At 36.4% G+C, this 21446-nt stretch overlaps 1 protein-coding gene across 1 annotated transcript; it reads left to right on the top strand.

Moving 5' to 3' along the window:
• Window positions 1-6302: 6302 nt before the first annotated feature.
• LOC113718090 (uncharacterized) lies at window positions 6303-7125 on the top strand. Its single transcript, XM_027243011.1, has 2 exons — window positions 6303-6368; window positions 6751-7125. Exons 1-2 carry the CDS (start codon window positions 6303-6305, stop codon window positions 7123-7125), a joined length of 441 nt encoding a protein of 146 aa, XP_027098812.1.
• The last annotated feature ends 14321 nt before the right edge of the window (window positions 7126-21446 follow it).

Genomic DNA, 21446 nt, shown 5'->3' with positions numbered 1-21446 from the left:
CTCAAAAAGTAATGAGTAAATTATAAGGGGAAATGTTAATTAATTACAACACCTAATGACTTTTTCCCTTAAATCTTGTGAAATGAAAAATAATGCCCCTACTACTTATTAAAATTACAACTTTATAAATGTGATGGTTATTTAAGATCTCGAATTTTCATGTTGGTGTACCTTTGGCCATCCAACAGTCTCAAATAACACTTTATTTTTTGTTTTTATTGCCTATTTCTATAGTTAAAGTTAATAAAAATATAGACAATATTGTAATCCTAACAAAGCCAATTGTGGTCAAAACCCTATTTTTACCCTAATATAGACCACCAGAACATACTTGCCTCCTCCTCTTGTTCATATTTTTTTCCTTCTCTCTCAAGTTCAAATTAATCATTCATACCACTAGTATTGTAGCCCCACCATATTTTATAGCCTTAGTTTTATGGCCTCCAAGTCCTTAAGGTTGAGGCTTAATATATCCATCAAATATCACATAGGGCTAAAAGCAAGCCAAACTACTCCATACATGTATTGAATTGATATTTGTTCAGAGCTCATTTGAATTTGGTTCAGCAATTAAAGAAAAGCCAAACATAACAAGTTTGAGTAATTATAAAATTCCAAACTCGATTTGAACTTTTGTTTGATGAATACAAATTAAAAATTAGATTTAAGCTACTGTAGTTTAGTTTGACAAAGGCCTATTTGTGTTTAGCTTAAAGATGAATAAGTGAAGTTTAAATGTAATTTCAAACATGTTTAAATAAATAAATAAGTTTGAACACTAAAATGTTTAGCTTAGAAAAGACCCATTTGGATGTCAAATAATTGTCAAGCGATTTGCTATCTCCCGTAACTCATTCTCGTGATGAATACCAAAGCATCTGTCATATCCTTCTTCTCACATTTCTCTCTTCGCTCCCCTAGTCTTTAAGTAGACAAGTTGCCTATGCTTGCGGACCATTTCATACACCCATTTTCCTAACATGGCCAAGGGAAGCTATTGGCCGTCTGCAGGGATTGAGGAGTTTATCTGCCATGTTATCGTCCAGCCATTTATCCTTGGTTATTTGTTTTGTTTGTAGGGTCTTCTACTACATCCTATTAGGGAGGAAAATCTCGAGAGAGCCTATCAAAGAGTCCAATATGTAAGTTAAGAACCCAATTCTGACCCAAAAACCTAAGTTATTAGGTTTCGGGTCCTTACTTGCATATTAATACCTAAGGTCACTTTTTCTTCCAATCATAGACCTACTCTTATTTAACAACCAAACTAGATTCCGAACCCTCACCAACCTTTAGCTCCTTAGTCTAACATCAACCGGATCCCCTACCAAACTCATGGCGTACTTGATCTAACTGTGAGGACTCGTAAATTTTTCTATTTTAAACTTCTATTATTAGCTTATTTAAATATTTAATTGCTCGTTGCCCCGAATATTTCATTTCAATCTTTTTAGACCCAATTACATGGAGCTATGGCTTACGTGTATTTTTAAAATGACTTGATACAAAAATTTAATTTTTGAAAGCTCATTTAGTGAGAATAGTGAATGCGCGTTTGGAGACAATAATCGATTCGAGGAGACAATGAGTTTGGAAAATTGGAGACTTATACATTAGCCTTAAAATAGGTATTTTTATGCCTAAGTACTCAAGTATTAGTTAGTTATACTATCGTTATAAAAATTTCTTGGAAGTTTCACCGTAACGCGTGCAAATCGAAAGTTCGCGTATACCGAACTGGAGTGGTTATTCTAGACTATTAAGAGTGAATAATTATAATGTTTAAGAAAGTGTATTGGAGGTTTAGTGCACAAGTGAAGCGAATCCGAGCGGAATCGGGCACGAAACGCGCGCGACCGCGCACTATTCCTAGTTGACTTTGAACCACTTTTGGGCCACACACTTAAGCTTCCTCAAGAAGCTTTCTCATCAGTACACAACACTCTCTCTCTTGCTCTTGCTGGCCGAACAACAAGGAGGAAGAACAAGACCAAATTCCTTCATCATCTTGCTTCATTTCTTCATCGAATCACTTCAAAATTTACACACAACTTGCAAACCACTTGGTGATCAACCTAAGCTAGGAAAGGAGCTTCATCTCACGATTTTTCTTGAGCTTAAAGTGACCGAAAATTTCTGCTCTACCCATCTAAGGAGGTAAATGATGATCGACCTCTTGAATCTTGGTTTATATAAGTTGTTTTGCACTTGTGAGTTATAGATTCATATGGGTAGCTTTATATTGTTGGAAATCTTGTGAGTGGGCTCTATGAAATCCCACAATGGCTTGATGAACTGATTTGATGAGATTTGATGTTATTTATGTTGGATTAGTGCTTAATCTAGTGAAAATAATTTGTGTTGTGAAAGAAAACTCAAAGGAAGTGAGATGAGTAAAAGTGACGATTCTGCCCCTATTTTTCCGTGACCATTAGTGCACTTTTTTGTAGTTCAATTGACTTGATTTTGATGTAAATATGTTGTGTGGGTTGTGTCGAAAGTTTCCACCAAAAATCATCCAAATTGGTTGGCCAAAAGTTGAGATTTCGAAAATGTAGCAAAATTGGAAACATAACCAGAGCCTCTCTGGCAGTGGTTTTGTTTCGGCCATAACTCTTTGTTCCGATGTCGAAATCAAGTGTCATTTATGGCATTAGAAACTAGATATTTCCAATTTACCAATGGTATAAAATGCATACCCTGATTTCACTTGAGTGAGCCGTACCAACCTTGTAAATTTGTCTATTCTGTTTCTCGTATGTACTGGAAGCCCTATTTTGAGCTGCGATTTGATGCTCAAATATGAGCTAGTTGTGGATAAAATTTTAAAATGATTCCTTCTGAGAAATTGTAGCCTTATGAATGTAGTTTTCAACACCACTGACCACGCTCAATTCTGAGTTGAATTGAGTGAGTTGTGACCGGATTTCAGAGCTATCTTCGTGAAAGAAAACCCTAATTCTGGACTGATTTATAGCTAATCTTGATTTGGGACTTGTTATTTCAAAATCCTTGGTGTTAATCACCTACCAAATATATCTTGGATATTTCTTAGACCTTGTTTTCATAAATGAATCATGTTTGAGGAATTTTCATTGGCCAAATGTTTGAGAAAAGAAAAATGAAAGTGCAAGGCAAATTTGCCTTAGCAAATTGTGGAAATTTAATGGTTTTGTTAACAGACTTCCCGAACGAATTTTTGTATGAAATTTAATAGAGGAATAGCCTTTATATGGTAGTGTAATCATACCAAATTTGGTACCATTCCGAGTCTATTTCAATGCCCAAATTCTTGATCAATGAGGAATTTTTAGCCAACTTTGAGCTGCTATATCTTGGCGCTCAAAACTTCGATTCTTGTTCTGTTTGTTTTGTTTTAAACTTTGATTATAACTCTAATTTAGTTTCAAATTTGAGAGGCTAGTTCGCATTTCGTAAATTTTTCCGAATTTCCAAAGTTGCCGAAAACCAACTCCAAAGCTGTCTTGGGAGTTCAAATTAGAAACTTGAAGCCAAAATTTGAATGTCTTTAATTTGGAATCATAGAAAAGTGTCTTCTAGAAACTTTTAGTACTTTGGAAGTAGTTTCCAACGGTACTAAGTTTTCCAATTTTGGACTTACAGAGAATGAGATACGATTTTTCAAAGATTGCTTGTCAAAACTGAAATTTCTGAACTTAAAGGAAATTAAGTTTTTAAAACTCACCTTTTTCCTTCAAGATTGCTTTGACCGTTTTACACTTGATTTCAAGATGAAAATCAGATTTTCCTTATATTATTAAAACCCCACTTCGAGCCTCGATTTGCAAAATATTAAGGCTCATTATAGGATATCTTCTTAGATTGTACATGAGTGCAATCTTCCTTGGTAATTAGGGGTTTTAAGCGATAATGTGCAATAGTTCGTTATTATTTGCTCAGGCGCTCAAGGAGACCTTCAAGAGGAACTCGAAGCCGACGCTTAAACACTTGTTTGAGCACTTACTCACTTGTTTTGAATAGGTGAGTGTTCCATATAGGAGTACGTGATTTGAATAGTTTTATGACATGTTTACTCCATGGTCATTATGTGTTTAACTGTTAAGTGCTACCGATAATTGCTTCTATGAACTTTTCCACCATTTTAAGGCGAGTGTGTACTTTATAGCACTCGACTTACTAAAATGATAAATGTCTTCAAATTAACCGTGAACTATTACCGTTTACTGTTTACCGTTTACCGTTTAACATTAACCGTGATTACTTACTGTTTACTGATTTACTTGATTACCTACTTACTTGATTGCTTGATCATCGTAAATTACATGTTCATATGGAATTACCGCATATTGCTTATGTGTTTAAGTGTTAAGTGTTAATGATAATTCCTCATATGAAATCGGCCACCGTTTTAAGGCGAGTGTGTATTTTATCTCACTCGACCTACTAAAATGATAAATTTTTACCGAACACCAATTTACTTAATTAGGTGTGCATGTTGTAAGCTCTAAGCTGAACTGGGCCCTGCCCTTGGTTACTAACCTACTCGAGTCAGGACTGGGTTCGGTCGGGTAGGTTGGAACCTTGGGACACTGTTTCGGTATACTCGAGTACTACCACTGGAGGGATAAGGTGATGGTCAGACAAACCGAGGGCAAAAGGAGTTATAAGGTGAAGTTGACCGAAATAGTTCCACTGGAACACCGTATCCTTCAGTATGTGTTTATTTCTGTATCATGAAAACTGTCTTATTGTAAATGTGTCAATGTGAAACCTTGAACCATGCTTATGTTATGTTCAAATTACCCGTACAATGATAACTATCTCATGTTAAGGTGCCAAATATGCAACCTTGAACCATACATGTGGTATGCTCAAATTACTTGAGTTATTAGAACTGTTGGAGTGTCTTGGAACCTCACTGGGTTGTGTAGCTCATTCCACGTTTTTGTTTTCCTTAACAGGGTTCGAGACCAAGAGTGCTCGTGAATGGTACTAGATTATTTTCTTTTGAAAACCTTAAATCGTATTATAGCGGATAGTTGTAGTACATATTCTCTTGGATTGTATTAAGCTTGAAAGCTAACCAATTGTAAGCATGCAATATTTTGGAGTACTTTAATTATATATTGAAGTTATTTGAAGTATTTCGAACTTTTGAATTGTGGATTGTAGTGAGTCCTGGCGAGAGCTGGGCAGGTGTTCCGCGGATACCCTTTGGTTCGCCTTAGGGAGAAGTGGGGGCGTCACACTAACACCAGCCAAACTCCTTAGCATTTTGGTCTACCACCGTAGGCACCCGTGAAGGAAATGGGGCAAGCACGGGAGAGGGCTCCCCCACTCCAAACTTGCTCCGTTGCCATCCATAACTACCACTAGAACATCACCTAACTCATCGGCAAATTTTCCAATGGTCTCTTCAATGGAAAGGCCGTGAAAATATGGTTTTAACCGCGATTCACATTGGCATGATAAATATGGTTTTTAAAATTAGCTCTCAAATCGCACATGTGCATGCACTTGTTGGTTAGTTATAGAGCATTCTTAGGGGTAAAAGTATATATTACTAGAGGTTTAGATAATTGGATGAAATTCTTAGTAGTTGGAGGATTAAATATATACAAATGTAAAAGGTTAATTTAAAGGGCTATCAATGGTCACATTGTGTTGTGTTCATGTCATGTCACATTTATACTTGTATTGAATGTGTCAAAACCCATACATGATATATTTAACTTTCGTATCATATCCATCTCATAACCTATTCATTAATGGGTCATGTCATGTTTTAGCCTAATTAATTCATTCAACTTGTTATGAAAAAAGCATAAATGAAACATCCTAAAAGAATAGAAAATGCATTTTTTCTAGAAAATGTTTGATGTTGTCTCATTCTTTTTCACTCTTGATTTCTCATTGAATATTACTTAAATAAGTTTTTAAATGGGTTATCATCCTATTAACAATTAAAAAAGGACTTTGTTTTTGTTTTACAAAGAATGAGAAATTTTAGAGAGAAAAGAATGGTCAATACTATGCAATAAAAAAAATACAAGCAAGAATATATTAAAAAATTAGACAAAAACTATAGTAAGTTTGCAAAAGATCGTTAAAACTTATCAAACTAAAAGTGTATAGTTTATAAAAGATTATTGAAACTTGTTAACAAAAAAAGAGTATTTGTCTATTTGATCATAGTAGGAGAAAGAACAAATGAGCAATAACTGATATAAAGGGTAAGTATTCAAGAAGGACGATGAAGGGGAAATGAACAATGAGCTGAAGGTGACGAAGACCAACCTGAAGTGGTCTCCTAACTCAATATGAAGGTTTTGGCATGGAACTACCAAGGTGCTGGGAGATCCTTGACAATACCCAGTCTCAAGGAGGTTTGTAACCTCCACTCACCAAATCTTGTGTTTCTTAGTGAAACAAAAAATTTTAAAAAAAACATTATGAAAAAATCAGAAAAAAAGTCAACTATGATAATCTTTTTGTGGTAAACCCAATTAGTAAGGCAGGTGGTATAGCTATCTTTTGGAATAAGGAACTGAAGATTGATAAAATTTTGTTTACGGACTTCACCATTGAGGTTAAGATTACTGCTAACCAGGAATCAGATAGTTGGTGGTGTATTTGTCATATGTAAACTTAGAGGCATCAATTAGGCAAAAACAGTGGGAAATCTTAACTGCGAGAAGAAGATTGGGGAACAACAATATTGTTTTCATTGGTGACTTCAATGACATAATTTCCAATGATGAAAAGTAGGGTGGAAGAGCAAGAGAAAGCTGGTCCTTTCGAAAGTTCAAAATTTTCATTTCGAGAAATGAGCTCATTGACCTTGGTTTTGAAGGATTGCCTTGGAATTGGAGTAATAATTGGAGCATTGGTGAAGAGATTAAGGAAAGATTAGATAGAACTCCAACAAGTGTGGAGTGGAATAGAAACAACAGCGGAGCAAATTTGATGCACATACAGACTGTAGCTTCTGACCATGCTATGCTTCTAATGGATACCAGACCGGAAAGGAATAAATGGAAAAGGCGATTCCAATTTGATGCAAGATGGTTGCAGTACCCTGAAGTGGAAAAGGTGGTAGATTCTGCATGGGATAAACAACAAATGGCATCTAGGGGTACATAATGACAAGGAAAATTAAAGAATGCAGATTAGCTCTCAAGGTATGGAACAAAGGACTTCAGTCTAACAGTAAAATCAATATTCAGGCCATTGAAGACTAGATTGAAGAGACATGTGCTAGCAATGCACAGAACAAGCAGTCTTTGATCATGGACATCAAAAAGGAAACTTTATGCTGAATATGCAAAGGAAGAAGCATTTTGGGCCCAAAAATCCAGATGCAAGTGGTTAAAAGAAGAGGACAAAAAATGACTTATTTTCATATGAGAGTTGCTAGTAGAAAAAGAAGAAATAGGATATCCAGATTGGAAAAGAAACAAGGTGGCTAGTGTGAAACAGATGAGGAGATAGGTGAAGAATTGGCTAAGTACTATCAGAACCTGTTTAACAGCTCGTGGCCTATAGATTTTGAAGAGATCCTTCAAGGCATTCCTAGAACAATTACAGAACAGATGAACCTTCATCTCACTAGATAAGTAACAAAAAAGGAAATTAAGCAGGCTTTATTTTCCATGCACCCCAATAAAGCTCCGGGACCATATGGTATGTCTCCCTTATTTTTTCAAAGATTCTGGGGTATCATTAAAAAGGACCTAGTGGAGACTATATTAAGAGTTTCTTTCACCTGGGCCATATGTGCAAAGCTCTTAATGAAACTCTAGTCACACTAATTCCTAAGATTGATATGCCATTGAATCTTTTTCAGGCCAATTAGCTTATGCAATGTTGTTTATAAAATTATTTCAAAAGTACTTGTAAATAGAATGAAACCTGTTTTGAATGATTGCATAAATAGTGGTCAAGCAGCTTTTGTGCCAGGGAGACAAATTTTGGACAATGTTATGATAGCTCATGAATATATCCACTGGATTAATCATAAGAGGGGTAATAAAGAGGGATATATGGTTCTCAAACTAGACATGTCTAAAGCCTATGATAGAGCAGAATGGAAGTTTTTGCTTTGTGTCCTTAGTAAAATGGGTTTCTGCCCCTTCTGGATCAAGTGGATTTAAGGGTACTAATCTTCCTGTTCCTACTCATTTAATATCAATGGGAACAAATCAGGCTATGTCTATCCTTGTAGAGGAATTAGACAGGATGACCCACTGTCCCCTTATCTATTTCTTTTTAGTGCTCAAGGTCTTGCAAATCTCTTGACATCTGGTTGCAGAGATAATATGTTAACAAGAATTAAAATCTCCAGGAATGGCCTTGCTATCTCTCACTTGTTTTTGGCTGATGACTCACTAATTTTCTGCAAAGCTAGTGCTAAGAAAGCAAGTGAGATCACCAGAATTCTCCAAATCTATGAACAAGCTTCAGGGCAAAAGATCAACATTGAGAAGTCACCCGTTCTCTTTAGTAGAAACACCTCCCAAGCAAACAAACAAGGTGTCTCCAAATACTGGGCAATATCTAGTATGTTACTCAGGAAAAATATCTTGGTTTCCCTATGGTTGGAGGACGATCCAAAAATAGCACCTTCAGATTCCTTAAAGACAAAATGACTGGTAAGCTGCACTGGTGAAAAGGCAAGATGTTGCGTAATGTGGGCAAAGAAGTCCTTCTCAAATCCATGGCATTAGCTCTACCAGCATACACCATGTCGGTTTTTAAGCTTTTCAGATGAATTATGTAAAGAATTAAGTGGCATAATGGCCAAGTTTTGGTGGGGAAATGATCAAGGTGTGAAGAAAATGCACTAGAAAAAATGATGGGACCTGACAGATATCAAAGGTAAAGGAGGACTTGGTATTTGAGACATAAAGTGCTTTAATGAAGCCTTGCTTGCCAAACAAGTGTGGAGACTTCTAACAAAACCTGATTTGCTGGTCAGTAAGGTAATGAAAGGAAAATATTTTCCAAACTCCTCTATCTTGCAGGCCAAAGTAAATTTAGGCCCCTCTTGGATCTGGTAGAGCATTCATAGTGCAATCCTTTTGCTAGAAGACGATCTTAGGAGACAGATAGGGAATGATAGATCAACACTAATTTGGAAGGATAGATGGCTTTCCAATGGCATATCTGGATTGATTAAATCAGCTAGATCTCAGAACTGCAGCATAGAAAGAGTTTGTGATTTGATCGTTAACAAGAGGTGGAATATCAATCTTATTCAATCCACTTTCTTTCGAGAGGAGGTTGAACAAATACTAATGATCCCTCTCAGTATTTAGGAAAGGCAGGATAAGTTCGTTTAAAAGCATAGAACTAATTACACCGCCAAGTCAGGATACGTTCAAGCTAGATTAAAAATGAGCAAGAAATCCAAAAAAGTGCAACCAAATAATGGATCCAGCACAAGGAAGGATGATCCTACACTATTGCATCAAGTCTGGGATCTAAACATAAAACATAAACTGAAGCATTTCTTGTGGAAATGCCTTCATAACATCCTGCCCGCCAATGAACAAGTATATAGAAGAACTGGGAAAGGGGATAAATGGTGCAAATGTTGTGGTGAAGAGGTAGAAACACTAGAGCACCTGTTTTTCTTCTGTAAAGCTAGAGAGGAGGCTTGAAAGACATTCTCTATTAAATGGGATAGTATCCAAGAGAGCTCATGGAATTTTTGGAAGTGGTGGGAAGCGCTGCAGGGAGCTAGAAGCAAAACTAATGGTATCAGTCACATAGAAGCCACAATAAACTTTCTATGGCAAGTGTGGAAAGCCAGGAATACCTGGAACTTTAGCAAGGAAAGCATCAATGGTAACTTGATCTCAGACAAAGCTCTAGAGGAATGGCTCGAGTACAAACAACTGTGGAACATGGTGAAAATGGAAAAAGGAAGTGATGATTCAGAAGTACAAATGAAGGCCATGACAAAAGAGCTTCAGAACCAACATACCACCCTAATGTTCACTGATGCAGCAATGGACAAAAAAAAGAAGCAGAGGGGGAATTGGCATTGCAACAAGGACCATAATGGAAAACTTGTCAAAACTTGGGCAATCCCTAGTGGAATGAAGAATGATGCTACCATACTAGAAGCTGAAGCAATTAGAACAGCCATGCTTAAAGCACTTGAAGAAGGGTGGACATCTTTGCTCATTCATTCATACTGCAAAGTTTTAGTGGATAGAATTAATCACAGATGTGTCAATTTATCTCAGTTAGATGTTTTGGTAGATGATGTTATATGTCTTAGTCGATCCTTTTGTCGATGCTCCTTCACATTTATTGGAAGGGAATACAATCGCACTAGTCATGGTTTGGCAAAATTTGCCATTAACCTAATAGATGAAACAGGGTGGGAGCTAGACTTCCTGCGTGGCTTAGGAATGAAGCCCACAAAAATGCCCAGGCTTTGTGCCAGTAGATTGTATATGCTAGGAATATTGTAACCTTTCTCATATATATCAAATGATGACCTTTTGACAAAAAAAAAGGTGAGTATTCATCAATGTGGAAGTAAAAATGATGACCAAAATATTGAAATCACAGAGATTGTATATACGGGTTTATGGAGATTAGATCTAATTAAGGACTATGCATATATACGTGAAGGATATAATTTCATTAGTTTGATTCTCAAACTATAAAATTAGGATGAAATTACCAATTTTTTGGTATAAATTTAGGAAGGAGTCGAAGTAGTAATTTTTTTGAAAAAATTTCTGCTTATGTTTTGGAAAGAAATCAATGAAATAAAAGGCATAAAATAATCTTTCATTCAGGTCATAAAACATATGTCACCTTACAAGTTTCTATTAAATATAGAGTAAATCTTATATACATTGATAGTGTTTACACTATTACGATTGAATGCACGATATATTTGTAAAATTTGGGTTTCAAATTTAAATTCGAATTTTGTTTCATACATCCAACGATGAAAGTGTGTACACTGTCAGTGTATGAAAGATTAATCTTTAAAAGAGTAAATCTTATATACATTAACAGTGTTTACTCTATTACGATTGGATGAACACTACATTTTGTAAAATTTGAATTTTAAATTTAAATTTAAATTATGTGTCAACAGTGTATATAACTTTTAACCATTTAATAACGGGTTGATCACATCCAATTCATACTCATCGGTTACCCGTATGATCCACTTGCGTATGGTGTTCGTGTCGACCCATTTACAATACAAACTTCGCTCCGGATTGCATTTCGTTCAGGTTTTTTCCGGGTTTTTGCATTCACGTCAGTGTTCAGGTTTTGGTCGGAAATTCCCCCCCTTTGCCCATAAAATAAACTCATTAAGCGGCAAATATGACTGACACCTAATTGCAGGGATTATATTGAGATTAACGCCCTTCTTCTCTCTAACCGGTACCGTCTCCAATTCATCCTTTCGCAGCCAGACGCCGAAGGAGAGGAATTTGTTACACGCTACCAACGAGTTCAATCAGCAGAAGAAGAGCAACAGCGGGATGGTTTCTGAGAAGTGAGCTATTATTAACCATGGGAATCTCATCAAGAATCTCTGGAAAAAGGAGTTTTAGGTGCTTCTCCTCTAAACCCTGCTTTCTTCTCTCATCCAACTTCCTTAATGCCGCTCTCCATTCACGTTCACATTCACTTCCTCAATGCAATTCCTCAACTGGGTCACTCTCAGATTGCTGCAAAATTCGTGATTTTAGCAGGCTTCCTCAGAAAAAACAGGTCTTTTTGCAGCCTAATACTGATAATGACTCACATGGGTTTCCTCCAAGTTGCTATTTTGGTTCATTCCCACTACTGAAAAAGCATTTCTTTTCCAATTCCGCATCTGGGTTTTCTTCAATTTCTCAATCTTTGTTGAAGGGATCATTGACTGGGTTGTCAAAATGTAGCATTAGTACTAGCAGCAGCAGTATTTATTTCTGTTCAGTTGTTCATCGATCATCTTTTACTGTGCAAAAACCATTTCATGATGGAAGAAGGTTTTGTGGTCGATTATTTTCTGTTGTTCCATCTTCTGGTAGTAGTGGCATGAATTTGTTGGTGTCTGAAGCAGAGAATAGCAGAGATTGTGAGAATATTGAAAATTTGAAAGACAAGGTGTGGAAATGCGATACACAGATGATGGGAAAAGGAGGAGATGGAGTTGATTCATCTCCTAGGAGAAATTCAAAGATTATTGAGATAATCAAGAATGGGGGTAAGGATAATGATATGGAAATTGAGTTGAGCTTGGTGGGTTCAAAGCTTCCTATTGAGGCTATTAAGCCTATTTTTACTGTTTTAAATCGCCAGAACATCTCTGGATTACGCTTCTTTAGATGGATTCGGAATGATAATCCGAGGTTACGTTTGAGTGCTGAAGTATGTAGTCTAGTTATCAATAATTGTGGATTTTTGGGTGATTATGCTAGCATGGAGTCATTACTGCGTGAATTCAGGTCTGAAAAAATTTGCCTTGATACAAATGCATTTGGCTTTTTACCTGTATTGAGTACTAGTGAGGATTCGCTTGTAAAATCAGTGAGGGAAATGATAGGTTTGTTGAATAATGTTGGCGGCTCTTGCTGTAATTCTGGCATTTGTGCATTGGTTGAGATGTTCTGCAATTTGGACATGTTTGAGATGGCCAAGTCTGCGATTGAAATAGCTGGAAGGCATGATTCACTCTACCATATACTAATGCGCCAAAGATGCAAGAGAGGCCATTGTGAAGAAGCGGCTGTTATTATTAGGGAGATGACTGCCCCTACTGTAAAGACTTACAATTTCGTGCTTGGATGTTTGTGCAAGAACAATGGAATTGCTGAAGCATACAGTGTGGTTGAGGAAATGACAGATAAAGGGATTGCTGCAGATGCAATAACCTTTGAGATTTTTATACATAGCTCATGCATCCAGGGCAAGATGGACCTTGCAAAAAAGCTTTTGGATAAGATGGAAGTCAGCGGTACGGAACCACGTCTTAGTACACATGCTGCGCTTGTCAAAGCTTTTATGAGTTCAGAACAATATGAGGAGGCTCACAACTATGTGATTGAGTCAAGTGTCAAGTATAAGCAATCAAGTGCAGAAATTTACAGTTTGCTTGCGGACCTTCATAGAGCAAAAGGAAATCTTATGGCTGCACAAGGAATCATTGTAGAATTGATGGACAAGGGTCTCAGGCCTAGTTTTCGAGTTTATATTAATATTGTCAAACAACTTCAAAAGACTGGTCGGGAAAATTTGGCTAGAGATCTTAAGAACAGATACTCTAAATTTTGATTGGAGACTCTGAAAATTGAGTTGATCTCTTACTTTTCAGATTAAGTTTTTCTTTTTTTAATAGTTAGACAGTCTAAAGTTTGTTATCTATAGCGGCATGCTGTCGATGTATTTTAATGGATTTTAAATTATAAAGCAGCTCTCAATGGCTTTTCCATATGTGTTACTTATTTTATTTTGTTTCTTTTTATTTGATTTTGTTCCATATTTCTTTCGTCTCTCCTTTTTCAGTTCCATTTGCTGTGGTGGAGTTTGGGGCAGTGGTTTGATCTGGTAAGCTTATGGATCGGCAAATACCAGTAAAGCCCCCAGTTGAAGAGGCACATTTGGACTGACTTATAAATGTGTGGCTTAGTGTGTTCTAGAACTTGAAATACACATTTTGGGCTGCAAGCAAGAACTCAAATTAAATTATGATTATTGTGGTTGGCAGGCTCCTCAAATAGCACCCAGAGCCTGAGGCATTCATGGCAATAGAAAATTAGATAGTTTGCTCAGTTTTCTGGTTATTGCAGGGAGCTTAATATGAATATATGATGGATTATGGGTCGTTCTCTTGTCCTATTAGCTTTACAGATGAAGCTGGTTATTTGACTTTTAAAATTGAGCTGGATGACCTATATGTTACATTACTATGCAAATTTTACAGCTTATATCTTTTAAATTTAAGTGACAATTTTGTTGATGTTCTAAAAGTGTTTTTTGTTCTCGCTCTTGTCAAATGCATTTTATACCCTTTTTTCTTTGCCTAGTGAATTACGATGTATTTTTTATTCAGCAGTTAGATCCAATGGTGGTACCTAACTGGAGCTTCCATTTCTAATTAGATAACGATCAATTAGTGAGTAATTTGTTGGTAAAGGCATGATCTGACTTTAGCTATCACCCATTAAAAGGGTCGTTTTCAAGAAGTTTAGTTTTTGTAGGAACGTTGAGGAAAAGCTTCTATTTTTGTACGAATTGCTCAAGTTATTTCACTTGAAAATATGAAAGAAACAGGGCAGTGTTACTGTTTGCATTTTTTTTTCCTTTCTTTTTCCCTGTTCATTTGGTAGGGAGGATATGCTTCCCCTTTACGCAGGTGATGTCTATCAGTTGAGTTCCTTGTTCAGCGGTTTATGTCTCCGCAAAAGTTATATTGACACAACACATTTAAGTTTCGCCTCCCCCTTTTGGGGGTGAACTCAGAAGCATCTGGAGCTTTGTGTAATCAATCTAGCTATCAGTAGGAAGCAAATTGCTAACTATGTGCCTTCCTCTTTTCTTTGTTCTCCTTATGGAACTGATGTCAGGTGCATCTTTGTGAGTTGCCTTTGACTATGAGTGCGTGCAATTGTAAACTCTGTTGCTTCTTGAAGATGGAAGGTGCACAGTCAAATCATTTGATGGGTCATTGTTTTATATGTATTCATACTTTTGGATGCACTTTGAATGAACTTTGTCCTGTATTGTTTCGTCTCTTTTGGAAGATTATCAGAATGCTGAATTAAGCAAAAGTTATTAGATGTCCATGAACCAGTAGTTTGTCTCATGGACAATAATTCTTGCCCAAGCACTTTAGGCTCACATGGGCCACTTGTAACCTACAAAATAACGTATCACTTTAAGTGCATGAAGATTAGCTAAAGAGAAGAAAGCAATATTAGGTGCAATGCTAATCAGTTCTCATGGATATGAGGCCCTAATGGAAGATTCAGCTTTGTTTATTACAATTTCTTTGTTAATCTTTTTTTCATTTGCAGGATATGTGTTATATAATTCCATGTAGATGAAGCTGAAATTTGGTCATTGTGCTCCAGAATTTGTTTAATAGGCCAATTTCCTGCTGGTTTCAGAATGATTTTGCAGTTAAGGGTAAGGTGAATTTCGGTCTTTCATTGTGTACAGGACAACTGTATCCGAGACTGCTGGCCTTCCACATTGTCTCCAGGCTTTACTTAGTTTGTTTCATCAAGCATTGTTCCAGGTGCAAATTGGCATTATTTTATTTTTTGAGTGAATTTTATTGGTTTAAGCTGATTTATTTCCTTTTTGGATCTTGGCGATTAGATTTTGCTTTAGTGAAATTATCATTTGACTACTAAAAGTTTGCTATTTATTGTAGGGATAATGGTCTAATGTCACATCTGGATCAATCTAATGACCTGGAGTCTGCTTCACTTCATTGCTAAGAGTTCAATGACAGTGGAGAAGAAGACAGCTCATCCGAGTATATTTCCTTCTAACAGAGTTAATGTAACCTATTTGAAAGCTGACAACAGGCATTGCCATTTCTGCACATTTACTGATGAGCAGTTGCATGGTTGACTGAGCCAAAAGCAGGTGGCAAGTGTTTGGGACATGACGTTTCACCATCTAAATACTTAACGCAGTCTGTTAGTTGGTATAAAATGCCTGTTGATGTTGTTGGGGAGGACAAACTGCAACTTAGGTGAAAGTTGAGGGGGGTTTAGTTCCTTTATGATAATTATCACTTTTTATTTGGATGTTTTGTTGTTGCCATTATGCTATGTATGATGTTCTTACTTTCGAATGTTTATTGAGCTTCTCACTTTTTATTCAGTCTTCCTCTTATGCGCTTTTAGGTAATCTGTACCTTTTTCATTAGGTTTTGAAGTTTTTTTTTGTATATCTAATCCAAAGGTTGGTTGTGCTGTACGGGTAATTGGATGCATGCTTTATTGCATTTTGAGGGGAGGGGACCAAGTTCTGTGGCATAAGTAGTTCAGCTTTTTTTTTTTAATGGATTGGCCAAATGTACAAGTAAAATTTAGATGGATAGGAGGAGCTTCATACGTATTCTAAGTGTTACGTATAGAATTTTAACTTGAAAGTTGATAACTTTTTCATTTTTAATACTTAGCAGTACACTTGTAAGGCTTTGGATCAAGATTTGGGAGGTGGTGAACTACAGAGCTTGCTATGAATAGTTTTGATAGTGGATGTAATCTCCGAGAGTACTACTTGTTATAGTGTTAACCAGTTATATAAACAATTTGAAATTTTACTGGCTAATACTTTCAGATTGGAATGGTTAATTGTTTGACTTTGCATCCAAAAAAAAAAGTCCAGCAGTTCAAGTTCCTATATTTATTCTGGTTGTTCGTATGCATTTCAGATATCTATTCTTTAGTGCTTCTCTTCTATCATGCAAATTTCATCTTTGTGCTGCAGCTTCAACTTATAACTAGTGGATTTAGATTGCTTAAAGTAGGTCTAAATTGTGTGGTCATTAGATTTATTGTTCTGTAAGTGCTAGGATAAATTTAAGGTCATATCTGCTGCATGATAGCCTTGAAATTGTTTTCCTGCAGTAATTTCTTATTGTATGTGAACCTGAATAAAGGTCAGGTTAGTTGTTTTACCACGGCTTTATCCTGAAAGTCTAGATGCAGGCACAAATGTGAAACTGATTGACAATGATGGGATAATGTTGAGTGTCTAATTTTTCTTATTACTTGTGTAGGATGCAAAGAAGTGTTTGTGCCTTAGTACCCATAGCTCATGGAATTTGTTGAGGAGTTTGTCGACAACATATTTGGTGGCTTTGAGATTGTGATTTTAATATAATCCAGTAAATCCAGTAGTAGAAGTAAGATTTAACATGTATTTTTAAGCTCTTGATGGTTGAATAGAGAAACTGGCAAGATGAACCTGTGCTTATATTCATTATTAGTTCTATTTACCTCTTTCTCTATAAATTTCTGCGCCAACATGGCACTATTTGGTTTTTGGACTTCCAGAATTGCAATAACGCTGCTTGAGTAATGTGGATGGATCACTGAAAGGTCGAACCGTAATCCTTTAACTCATTCTAGTTGACATTTTACTGTGTAGCTGCCCTTTAGTTAAAGGTTTGATTTGATGTACTCCTGTCATCTATATCCTAAAAGAATAGCAATGGGAAGTTGGAGTTATGAACAGTAATCTGGTCTTCTGTAGACATCTTCCGTAGGTGGCCAATTTTGTATTTGAACTGCTATTATGAGGGAGAATATTGTCCGGATACAAATTTATGAGGTGTTTCATTTATTCCTGACTTTGTAGTCTCCGCCACAACTGTCCTCTCTCTAACACCTCTTCTCCTGTCTCCTCCCCTCGTCTTCCCATATTGCAGCCTACAGGAAAGGGGCAATTAAGATTTGAAAAATTGCAATGCGAAAGTAGGACAGCAACCAAAAAAATAAAATAAATTAAAATCAGATCACCCCTGTTTGCACTGCATCACTCAATTTGTGCCTTCTTGTGATGGAGTTCTTGCCGGCTCTTGTTAAAGTGTTGGATATTTCTTTGGACAGCATTTAACGGTTAAGGCATTATATGTGTAGCATCAATTTGGTTTCAATACAATTGCGAAGATATGTATCATATCTTTATTAATGTATGCATTCTTGCTGTACGAGTTTGATGCTTTTTTTTAATTCTGTTAGTCAGAATGTGTTGATTGGATGAAATTGCTTGTCAGTTGTTCCATAAAATTTGTGATTTAGTGTTTGTGGAGTTTTTGAAAATGAATTTCATGTGTTCTAGGGGTTCCTGATTCCCTTGTCTTACATTTACCTCACAGGTTTTTGATCTTCTAGCAAGCTCATTTCAAGTGTGCATATGAGTGCTACTAGAAGTAGAAAGCATGAGGAGACAAGTAACTGTTTGGAGCATTAAGTGTCCTCTTCTTCGGGCTCGGAATGTTGTTGGACTTGGATCTGAGATGGCCAAATTTCAGTTTGGTGCTATTGCTATTTTTCCCTTAAAACCAATATATCCCTTTTTTATTTGATTCTTATTTCCTCCTGCTTTTATTGTGGAGTTAATGCTTGAATTGCTTATTATTGAATTCTTGATGGCAATTCTAAGAAAAATTACCATGATCCTGAATTTCTTTTTTTTTTGGTGGTTAATCACTGTTGACATGACGTATATACTTGTTGATACAGTTTATTGTTGGAATTTGCTTTAGTTTCCCATGTCTATCTTTTTACTTTTGTGGATATTGAATCAAGAAATGACTGAAATTTCTCTGTTAACATGCTGGTTTGATTGTTTAGCTGTGACATTGTTGGGGAACTGTCAGATGAATTACGATTTAAGATGCAGTTATGAAGAAAGTAGTCTTGAAAAGTAGTTTTCTGTTTTCCCTGTGCATTCATGCCATCGGAGCTCCCAATGATTGAACCAAAGTAAAGAGTTTCAGCCTTGTACTAATTCCAGTTGGATGAAATTACTTCTGCACCTGAAGGAATTATCTGCTTTGCTGAGTTTTCTTTCCCAATTTTTTATCTTGCTTTGTTGGGTTTGGCAATTCACCTGTTATATTTCTTTAGTAAATCCGTATGGTTGACACCTCCGTGGCCAACGTATAATTTTGAAAAACAATAACATATTCTGTTCAAAGAAATTGTTGTCTCTGGAAAACTTGTTTGACTAATACTTGTTTTGAACTACAGAAGTATGTCAGTTACTCATTCTCTATTTCTCTGTGTACTTTATAATTTTTGCATTACAATTAAAGCTAGATGAGCCATTTAGTTTACTATATTAAAAAAGATGCAAGTTATAGTTAATACTCCACAGCTATACAGAAAAGAACGTCAAAGATTCCTTCACATTCTGAAATCCTTGAATTACAGTGACTTTGTTGTTATTGTTATTCATATTGATAGCTATGGGTCCCTGGTATTGATGTTGATTATAAAAACAGTTGCATGATTCTTTAGCACAGAAATATTCTTCAAACTCTCACTAAGAGCTCGAAATGTCTTCCATTTGAACAAGCACTCTTGGAGAATGCACCTTGAGGGATTGTTCTTGCTAGATGTTTTCAACTATGTTCTTCACTTGTTTAAATGCACTAAAAAGGGGAAAAATTATTCAAATGGATAAAATGCTAATGTGAACAGTTGGCTTTGTAAATTGATAATCTAACTGTTAACTATGTTCCTTGAATTTTTTATTTTTGTTCACTGTGCAAGTTTCTTGTTCTACTCTTTTGCCTTTGCTGAGGCAGAAAGGGGGTTGAGCTGGAGCTTCAGTATACTTGCTGGTCGCTTTTAATTCTGTGTTGGGAGCTGGTCGCGAAAATGGATCAGGGAAACGCAATTGATTTGGATCAGGGCTGGGATTTTATGCAGAAAAGGATTACAAAGCTTAAGAGCATTCTCAAAGGAAACCTTTGCCACAGTAAAGAAGACTACACCAACCAAATCTGGCTGCATTCAAACAGCAGAGCCTGCTATAACTTCAACAGGGAAATCAGCAGCAAAATAATCTCCCTCAAAAAGCGCTAGGTCAGAGCAAGCCAATGCACCTGCTAAAAGAAACCTCTCCAACACTGGGAACAAAGAAGCAAAACACCTCCAATCCCATCGTCAACTGACAGAATTGGCAAGCAGCCATGCTAGCTCACAAGAAATTCTTTCATTACCAGATGATATATGTCAATATTGCAACCCCTTTTGTATCAAATGTTAGTAGCCCCATGTATTTTATGAAGACTAAGGTTTACTTCAGCAGGTTAGAATACTATGAAAAATGGCTTTGCATGCTCCTCTGGATGTGCGAGTTCCACTTTTCTGTCTGTTGGCTTTGCTTGTAAACTCCAGGAGCATATCAGTGAGGCCCCAAATCAACTATTATGTCGATAGAAGAGGAATATAGGATTATGATGTCTTTTGCAATTTGTTATGGAACATGCTGCTTCTTTCCCCAGAAGTATCTTCTTTTCTTTTGCACTTTATTGCACAGAATAGCATAAGCATGTGTACTTCGCTAGCATTGCGAAAGCTAGTGGATTGGAACTATATTTCTAACATGTTTGGGGTTGGGAAGGGAGATATGACAGGAAAAAACGTAGGTGTTTTCACACATTAGAATCACAACTTTTTTCTACTAGGGTATCTTTTTGCATGGCTTATGACACAAAATATAGCATTCTGCACGGCTAGCTTATAATGCCTTATCTCGAGTACTGATAAGGATAATAATTAAAAGAAAAAAGAAATTCTCCAGAGCGAAGGGCGACAAAATGCTGGGCGCACGTGCGCACACATGTATAACCAACTTCTTGCTACAGAAACCTCAAAAAAAAAACAGATTATTATGTATCTAACAAAAGTTGGAAAAAGGTCACGATCAACTGTCTTATGAACAAAATAAGGCAGAAAAGACCAAAACTGGCAAATTTGTATTCATAGGCAATGTGCTCTTCCCACTAACTATAGAATATGGAGTTCATGCAGATCCTAATCCACATAGTAAGTAGTTTGACGATCCCAGAAACTACAGGTAGGCTTCCTTGCAGCTTCCCCTCATCCTCAGTTTCACCATCTGACTCGACCTGAGCAACATGTTGCCTCCCATAATCATGGTAAACGTAGTTATTCTCGTCGAACTCTGGCTCCCACTTCAACTCTGGCCACTCCTCATATAACTCTGAATCTGAATCAGGCTCAGAACCCTCTTCCTTTCCCCTATTACACTCTTCATGTTGCCTCTTACTGGGGTCGTACTACGGGCTAGTAATAGGTTCGTATGGTTCCTGACTTTCACAGCTTCCCACTGGAATAATAAAAGTTTTCTTCATCCAAGATTCAGAGATCTTATATGATGACATTGTCACGTACCAGGAATCAATCAACCAAGATTTGTGTGCTGAAGAACTTAAAGGAACTAAAACAGCAAAAACAATCCTTAGATAACAAAGCTTGGAGAAACGAAAGACTCAGGATATTGAACAATAAAAAGGCGTGTATTTATAATAGAATGTGATGCCATTTCTTTCCATATTCACGATTTTTTTTGCATGGAAACTGATATTAGAATTTGGAAACTGACTGCTTTTTAATTTTTGGTAAGAATCAAATATGGAAACTAAGCTTGTATGTTGTGGGAAAAGTTACTATAAAAATACGTCTTCCTAATTTTGCATCAAACGATCTTTCTAAAAAGTGAAAAGAAAAACTTTGAAGACCGACCCAGGAAAAATGGCCCAATAGTTGATGAAGGGTTAAAAAGACTTCTAATTTTATATTTTACCCTCTCTTTTGGATTTTTATTTAATCGCTTTCTTGATTTTAAAAAGAAACTCAGTTATTGTTGGACTTGCGGTCCAGCTCATTTGGTGGGCCAAACCACAAAACAAAAACCCATTAGGTTGAAGTCAAAAATTG

The sequence above is a fragment of the Coffea arabica genome, chromosome 11e, assembly GCF_036785885.1.
Source record: "Coffea arabica cultivar ET-39 chromosome 11e, Coffea Arabica ET-39 HiFi, whole genome shotgun sequence".
In the NCBI taxonomy this organism is placed as follows: Eukaryota; Viridiplantae; Streptophyta; class Magnoliopsida; order Gentianales; family Rubiaceae; genus Coffea; species Coffea arabica.
Note: the sequence above shows the minus strand (reverse complement) of the source record. Positions and strands in the feature narration are given on the sequence as shown.